Raw genomic sequence first — 8,435 nt, forward strand, 5'->3', positions numbered from 1 at the left:
GACCCACATCAGCGACCTGTCTGGGGGATTTGAGGCAGGTGCCACCTTTGCAGGGAACACACCACAAAGAAACTGACAAGGAAACACAAGGCTGGGGAGGGGGGTCCGGGGAGGGGAGTGAGGCAGGATGAGGAAACACAGGGCTGGGGAGGAGGAGACAGGGGAGTGAGGCAGGTTGAGGAAACGCAGAACTGCCCCCCGCCATGTGCAGGAGCCATGTCATCCTCACAAGGGGCTGAGATGGAAACTCCTGAGGCACAGGGTGGTGGGGCCAGGGCCTCCTGAGCACTGTGAACCCACCTGTCCTGGCACATCACCTGAGCCTGCGCCATCACCACAAGTCCCTTCTGTGCCACACACAGACAGTGGGGGGCTGGGCACCCCAGATGAGCTCACCTGAGCCCCTGTGCTGCAGGGCCTGTGGCTACTGTGGACCTTTGGGTGGGGGCCAAGGTGGCAGGACATCCTATGCAGGGCAGGGTGCCCAGTAGCACTGGGCTTCTACTCACGAGAGTCCAATGACACCCCCATGTGTGACAGCCCCAAATGTCTCCAGACCTTGCCCTATGTCCCCTGGGGGACAACAACCCTGAGTGAGAACCACCGGTATGGGGCAGGTCCCCAAAAGAGCAGGAAGAACGTGGGACCCATTATTGTCCAGACCACACACAGCTGAGCTGGTTGTGCCAGGCCCCAGACCCAGGCATGGTCTGCACTTTGCATTCTCTTAAGTTGGGATTCTGGAGATAGCCGTCAAAACACTAAAATCCAGATTGTTCACAACACAGAATAAAAGGCAAATGGCAATATTTGGGGCTGAAAAGATCAAAGAGTTATAGGGAAAGTGTCACAAATGCAAATATGGTGGTGGGGTCCCCCCAGAGAGAAAGAGACAGGTGAGGGAAGGCCTATAATATAAAGAAAAGCAAGGGGGTGGTGACCAGGGCACAGAGTCACAGAGAGCACCACCTTGGCCTCCCCAAGAGCCCAGGTCTGGCAGAGCCTTCAGACACTGTGCTGAGAGGGGCCATCAGGGTCTCACTTAGGCCCTGCCAACAGGACTGGAAGTTTCTGTGGTCTCTGGGCAGCCGAGCTGCAGCTTCTGGCTCGTTCCCTTCGAGAAGCAAAAGCTGGAGCCAGACTCGGTCTCTGCTGGGCTGTCACCATCCTGCCTGTGAGGCTGGTCTCTCTGCTGGGCTGTCACCATCCTGCCTGTGAGGTCTTTAGCGGGGACACTGCGGGTCTGCTGAGGGCCTCAGGCAGGAGGCAGACTCTGCCAAGCAGGTTCCCCTGGAGTCACTTCACAGTCACTGCGGAGAGGGCACCCAGTTCCCACCCAGGTGGCTCCTGTGCTTCCTGGCTCCAGATGCCCACCAGTGACCGTGCCGACAACTCCCACTCCGTCACAAGCAGCAGCCATCTTCGAATGCGTGTGCGTTAAAAGTTGGATGCATCCCTCATCACACTCATTTAAAAGCCCATGGTGGGGAGGCTCTTTTGTAGGAAAGCAATTTCTTGTGACAAGTGTTGGGACCCACGGCCAGCCCGCTGGACCCTCATTCCTCATTTCTGTTCTGATTCTGTGTCGGAGTGCGCAGGCCCTGCACAGCTGTGGTGCCCCTGCAAACATCCAGGGTGACCCCACCTCACAGAGGCCCCTGAAGACAGTGGACACCCACAGTGGGCACCCAGTCTTCTCCTTAAACATGACACACTTCCTTCAGCTCAGAGCTCTGTACCCTGCCAGAAGGCACGCGTCCCACAGCCAGTCTGGGTCTGAATCACACTTGCTCTGGGGCCTTCGGAGACCGTTCCCAAGCCCCTTCCATCACTCTTGGGCAACAAAGGTAGACACCATGGGCTCGCAGGTACTGCTGACACTTTGTAAAGGGCCTCACCCTGGGACTATGGTCGAGGTAGAGCTGGCATATTCTCCCTGAGGCCCAGCCATGGTCTCCCCTCCAGGCTGGGACGCTCCTGCCTCTGGCTCACATGCAGGTAATGAATGGCTTTTCACCTACTCTGCCACCAGCCTGTCTAAGTCCATGTCCAATGTCCAGCACAGTGGCTCACACTTGTAATCCACGCATTCTGGGGGACCAAGGCTTGAAGCCAGGAGCTCAAGACCAAGTCCATCTTAAGCTGCCGCTGAGTACCCACCGCTGGCACCTCACAGAAGCCCTGTCCACATGTTGGACAGCGAGTCCTGTCAAACGTGGTCTGGGAAGACAGTGAAGAGAGAGAACATGGATTACTTCCTCTTCCCTTGGAGGCAAACAGATCAACTTTCCCAGGACTCAGGGAGAAAGCAAAGTGTTTAACAATTCTGAAGAAAGGCAGGGAGTAGTGGCTCACACCTATAACCTAGCACTCTGGGAGGCCAAGGTAGGTGGACTGCTTGAGCTCAGGAGTTCAAGATCAGCCTGAGCAAGAGAGAGACAACGTCTCTAAAAATAGCTGGGCATTGTGGCAGATGCCTGTAAGTCCCAGCTATTTGGTGGGCTGAGGGAAGAGAATCACTTATGCCCAGGAGTTTGAGGTTGCTGTGAGCTATGACACCACAGCACTCTACTGAGGGTGATAGAGTGAGACTCTGTCTCAAATAAATAAATACATAAAAACTGTGAAGATGGCTATCTACACACAGCATGGTTCATGGGCCACTGGTGGACCAGCGGCCCTGGCCCTCTGGAAGATGGTGTTCAGAGTGACCTGAAGTGGCTGCCATGGCCTGGGCAGCCTATGTCGGGTAGATGCCATCCTGAGGGACACTGTGTGGATGTTTTCCCAAATCAGAACAAGGGCCTACATCTCCTCCACCAGTGGTTGGCAAGCAACCTGAAGTGGCAGTGTGTCCGAGAGACATACTCACCAGTGAGCTCCAGTTCTGGCCTTGCAGCCTGGGCACCTGTGGGACAAACCGAAAAGTTCAAGGTGGGGACAGGGTCTAAAGACCCTGGTGGTCCCACACTCTTGACAGCACCCGAAACTCTCTGCTTAGGTGTCTGCCGAGGCTCCTGGCTTGTGCAGGGAAGGGACTCCCAGGTGAGGGCTCCCCAGGCCACCTTGTTGCCGAAGAAAATGCTCTGTCAGGGGCCAGTGTCCTGGCACAGGCCCTTCTGCAGCCTGGCCGGATGGGCAGTGGGGCTGTAGAGGTAGCAAGTGTTTCTAGGGTGACTGGTATTGGCCCCCACACTGGGAACCCCAGGGCAGGTCAGCCAGCTCTGAGCTGGCTTCTATCTTGGGAGCCACTGGGTTCCACTTCACAGCTGCCCCTGCCCTCCTGGGGTGTCCAAGGATAGTCCCACCACGTCACCTGGACCGCTGCTGTGGCCATGTTCAGGGCTCTCCCACCCTCTGCTGTAAGTTGTGCCGCTACATTGCCCGTGGTTAGAACACAGATCCCGAATCTGTCCCCAGGGTGACAGAGTCACAGCCAGACCCTGTCGGTAATTCAAGGCAGCCTTAGTCGGCTTCCACAGAAACGAACTTCATCCTAACCTCTAAATCCAGAATCCATCACTCCCACCTCAACCTGGGAGTCTGGACCTGACCCAGCCTGCCTGGCCTGGCTATTCCAGGAAATAGCCCCCAAGAGAGGCCGGGCTTGAAATCCATTTCCCTATACCACCCATCAGAACTTAAGTTCCAGGGCAGCACCTGTGGTTCAAGGAGTAGGGCACTGGCCCCATATATCGGAGGTGGCAGGTTCAAACCCAACCCTGGCCAAAAACTGCCACAAAAACAAAAACTTAAGTTCCAGATGAAATCAACATCAGTTAGAGAAGCTAAAAGGGGAAAATGCTCAGACCAATGAAACCAGTGTTGAACATCCACAACTCGCCCTTCCCCACCTGCGTAGTGTCTGCTCAGACACCTGCTCTTCCACCTGTCCCTGCACACCCAGCCTGCAGCCAGAGCCACAGCCGCCACGAACATGCTGCTGATAGCAGCGTAGCTGTGGGTACCGATCGGGTTCTCTGTGATCTTGCCTTGGGTTCCAGTCAAAGTTTCTAGAAGAAAGAAGAAAGTAACCTAAAACTTAAAGGGTCTTAGAGGAAAATGATTTTTTTTTCATCCTTAAGAGTACTGCAGGGAAGCATTTTCCTGCAGAGTTTTCCCTTGCAGGGGAGGCCCCCAATCCTACCTGGGGAGGGGCAAGCCCTCCCTCAGCTGAGGCCCCATGCAACAGCTGTGGCAAGAAGCACAGATTCTTCCTGGGTTTTTTAAAAACCGAGGCGAAATTTATGTAACATGAAACTTAAACCATTTTATAGTGGACAATTCAGTGGCTTTTAGCACATTCAAAGGTGATGCAACTGTGACCTTTCCCTAATTCCAGACTTGCCATCACCCTGAGAGGAACCTTGTGACCAGTGCCATCACTCCCCACTCTTCTGTCCACAGCCCTGGAAACCTCTGTGCTGCCTCCTGCCTCTGGACACTTCGTATGAGTGTACTTAACACACTATCTCGTGCTGGTGACCAGAGCTGGCTCGCAGCACAGTGTCCTCCAGGTCCATCCTTGCCCTAGTGTGTCAGTGCAATCTTTGTGCCCCTCTGGGGCTGAATCACATCCACAATGTCCCAAGGCATATACGGGCCATGCCTCCCACCCAGGGCCACTTGGGCTGTCCCCACCCATTGGCTGCAATGAACACTCACACCAGGTATTTGTTTGAGTCCATTTTGAATCCTCTGGGTATGTGCCCAGGAGTGGAACTGCTGGGTCACATGTGGAACTTTCAGAGGAGCCTCCACTGTTTTCCATAGCAGCTACGCCACCTGCCTCCCACCTGTGATACTTGAGCTTTGTCCCTTAGAGCACGGTTCTCTCAGGAAATCAGACATCACCACCCCCTGAGGGGTTTGTTACAGGTGCCCACTGTGTCTCCTAACAACCTGGAGAAAGGCTCCTGCCAGTGGTTCCACCTTGAATGTGCCTTGGAGTCATCTGGAAGCTTTTAAACACTGTTCCAGTGCCAGCTGCCAGCCTGGAGGCTAAACACTGTTCCAGTGCTGGCTGCTAGCCTAGAGGCTGCCCACATGCCCAGTGAACAGCTGGGGTTGAGGCTACAGCCCTGGGAGAACCTTCTGAGGCTCTGCTGGGGAGGATCCCAGCTAAAAGGCAGTTTTCAGAGGATACATCTGGGGGCAACCCTTGTCCTGGTCGATGTAGGCTCAGAGACCAAACACTGAAGGGCAAGGGCTGTACCCCAATTTCAGGAAGGAGGGTGTCTGGCCCTGTGGGGGTCCTGGCAGTTAGGGTGGGCTTCACAGGCGTCCACTGTGCAGGCTGCGGGGTGAGCTCAGAGGGCTGGTGCCATTTGGCCTTCCTAATGACCCCAAACAGGAAGTGTCCTGCCTACTCTGGCCCCGTGGGTTAGGCAGGGGTCTTGCTAAGACCCCTCCTCCTGTGTTTCCTGTCTCTCATCTGTACACATGACAGAGACTTGGACAGGGAGAGCTCATGGCCTCCGTGAAGGGGTCATCACCAGCATACTCCATGGTGACATCCAGGCTAGCAGCCATGCCCATGGGTCCCCTTGTTTGGGGTCTCAGAGAGCTTGGTGGGCTGCCTGACATGGACTTCCTTCCTGAGGCTGTTGGCCTAAGCCCAGCCTTTCAGAGCCTCAGCCCTCATCTGTAAAATGGGCTCAACAGAGCAGACTCCACAGTGAGCCTCACATCAATACTGTGCCTAGGCATGGGGGCTCCCATGCTGCTGCACAACACGTCTGTGGGTCTGGAAGGATCTGAACATGTGTGAGCAGGAGGAAAGCAGGGGAGGGCTGTGCAGGTGAACATCCCTGCAGGTGGGCATCCACACAGGTGAACATCCCTGTAGATGGGCACCTATGCAGGTGGAAATCCACCAGCTGTTGCCCTCACATCAGCCATCTCCCTCCTGAGGATCCAGGGCCTCCTTCCTTGTCTTCTGTCCCCACTGTCACTTCACCAGGAAGAGGCCCTCCCCACCTGCCCTTGCCTGGCCTCCAGGTCAGCCTCCCCAGGTTGGGCCTCCATAGCCTCTGGCAGCAGAGCTCTATAGTGGGCCGTCCCAGTCCCACAGGGTCCCACACCATCCCAGGACAGGGCCAGCCTGTCAAGGTCCTGTGGCCCATCAGTGCTCACTGCTCCCTCCCTGACCCTCCCCAGCCTCCCTGGCCCTCTGAGCAGCTTTGTTCCTGCCCACCAAGGCATCTAGTCACCTGCCCTGGGCCTCCCTCCCCTCTGGTACCCATCCAGCTCTCACCAGTCCCAGGTCCCTTCAAAGTCCTGCATGCCCAGGGAAACCTTCCCTGCAGCTCTAGTGCTTCTGCTTTCTAGCCTGGGGGACAGTGGAATAGGCCCACCAGTCATCCGGCCTGGCATCCTTCTCAGGGCACAGAGGCAAGACACTGGTGCACATGATGCCATGTTGGGGTGCTGATCGTGAGCTGGCTCTCACCTCTCCCTTTCAACCCTTTCTGATGCCACTGTTGGGTCACACTAGAGGGACTGTGTTCTGCTGGGAGGCCCTTCCAAACCATCACCAGCCCTACCACCTTAGGTTGGGTTATAGTGCAACCCAGCCTCACCTGGCTGGCTGCTGACAGTCAGGTTCTGGTGCAGAAGCACATTCTCTATGCAGCAGCCAACGTTCACACTGGGGCTCCACCCAATCCTCAGCACACTGACCACGTCATACAAGCCACTCGGGTTCAAGGAGAAGGTGCTGTTCTGCAGGGCCTCATCCAACAGGGTATTGTCCGTCTTATTGATCCAGTACACATTTGGTTTCGGGTAGCCATTGGTAGATGTGCACGTGAAGGTGAGTTCATCCTGGGAGGGGCTGCTGGGGGCGGTGACCACGGGCATGCTGTAGTTGGCTGCAGGGGAGGAAGACGGGTGGGGTAAAGAATGCCAGGTTCTAAGAGGTACACCTTGCCAATGGCAGCACAGAAGCTGCCAATGGCTGCTCTCTGGCCTGGTGTTTACTTGACCCTGGTGGGAGGGACAGGCCCAGGGTTGTGATCTGAACAGCAGGCTGTGCCCCAGGGTCATCTCCACGCTGGTCCCAAAGCCAAAAGCTACTGAGCCTGACTGGTGCACAGTGCCTGGTTCCCACCAGCCCCCACACCCAGTAGTCAGTATTCTAGGCCCCTCACTGGGATCTGGCAGTTGTCACTGGTGACAGAGTGACAATTCATCTGCAGTGGATGTGGTCCATCTCCCTACTGAACTGTCCTGAGCTCCCTGGTTGCCTTTAATTTTTTTCTTAAATGCTGAACTCATTTAGTATCTTATAGCACTGCCTCCTAACTTTACTTTAAAGCACTATATTAAAAAAAAAAAAAAAATATATATATATACATATGTTGGGCAGTGCCTGTGGCTCAGTGAGCAGGGCACTGGCCCCATATAACAAGGGTGGTGGGTTCAAACCCGGCCCCAGCCAAACTGCAACAAAAAAATAGCTGGGCTTGGGGCAGGCACCTGTAGTCCCAGCTACTCGGGAAGCTGAGGCAAGAGAATTGCCTAAGCCCAAGAGCTAGAGGTTGCTGTGAGCTGTGACGCCACAGCACTCTACTGAGGGTGACAAAGTGAGACTCTGTCTCTTAAAAATAAATAAATAAATAAATATATATGTATGTGTGTGTGTGTATGTGTATACATAATTTGGGGCTGGGCAAGGTGGCTCATGCCTGTAACTCCAGCACTTTGGCAGGCTAAGGCAGGTGGATTGCCTGGCTCACAAGTTTGAGACCAGCCTGAGCAAAAGTGAGACCCCATCTCTACCAAAAACAGAAAAATTAGCTGGGTGTGGCAGTACATGCCTGTAGTCCCAGCTCTTCAGGAGGCTGAGGCAAGGGGATTGCTTGAACCCAGGAGTTTGAGATTGCTGTGAACTAGACTAATGCCACAGCACTCTACTGAGGGCAACACAGTGAGACTTTGTCTCAAAAAAGAAAAAAAAAAATCTAGGGCAGTACCTGTGGCTCAAAGGAGTAGGGCGCCAGCCCCATATGCCGGAGGTGGTGGGTTCAAACCCAGCCCCCTGCCAAAAAAAAAAAAAAAATCTAGTCTGAGTTGAGAAAGAGAGTTCAGGTGATGAGCATGATGGGAAGTCCTGTGACACCAGGGACCCCGGGGCACTGAGAACTTCCTTATAAGCTGAATGGTGTGTCAACCATCCAGGTTCCCACAGCCAGGTGGGAGCCATGCTGGAGGTTCAGAGTTTCCTTCCAGGAGGAAACAGGTGAACATGCCGGGAGGGGGGTTTGCTGCTCTTCCCAGGACATGGCTGCAAGTGGAGTCAGTTTTCTCTGCTCTGACTTACCTGCCACATGCAGCGTGACCACAGCTTTCAAAACCTCTTTAAAGTTCCAGAACACGAGGCAGTGAAATTTCTGTTCATCTTGGGGGGTGATGTTGAACAGATGCAGGGAGAA

General features: G+C 54.8%; 1 protein-coding gene across 3 annotated transcripts in view; it reads right to left on the reverse strand.

The window, feature by feature from the left end:
• Positions 1–790: 790 nt before the first annotated feature.
• Positions 791–8,435, reverse strand: part of ICOSLG (inducible T cell costimulator ligand) — a 10,878-nt gene continuing 3,233 nt past the window's right edge. The window contains exons 3-7 of one of the 3 annotated variants that reach the window (XM_023518142.1): positions 8,324–8,435; positions 6,582–6,872; positions 3,855–4,013; positions 2,873–2,908; positions 791–2,220 (exon numbers count right to left, since the gene is read on the reverse strand). The exon at positions 8,324–8,435 is cut by the window's right edge and continues 227 nt beyond it. In XM_023518142.1, coding sequence (XP_023373910.1) covers positions 2,210–2,220; positions 2,873–2,908; positions 3,855–4,013; positions 6,582–6,872; positions 8,324–8,435 — 609 coding nt within the window. In that variant the 3' untranslated portion in view covers positions 791–2,209. Of the gene's footprint in view, positions 2,221–2,606; positions 4,014–6,581; positions 6,873–8,323 lie in introns of those variants that run through there. The other 2 variants (XR_002775320.1, XM_023518141.1) reach the window with 2 other exon arrangements.

Source organism: Otolemur garnettii, unplaced genomic scaffold (genome assembly GCF_000181295.1).
Source record: "Otolemur garnettii isolate 467f Iridium unplaced genomic scaffold, OtoGar3 scaffold00128, whole genome shotgun sequence".
Classification (NCBI taxonomy): domain Eukaryota; kingdom Metazoa; phylum Chordata; class Mammalia; order Primates; family Galagidae; genus Otolemur; species Otolemur garnettii.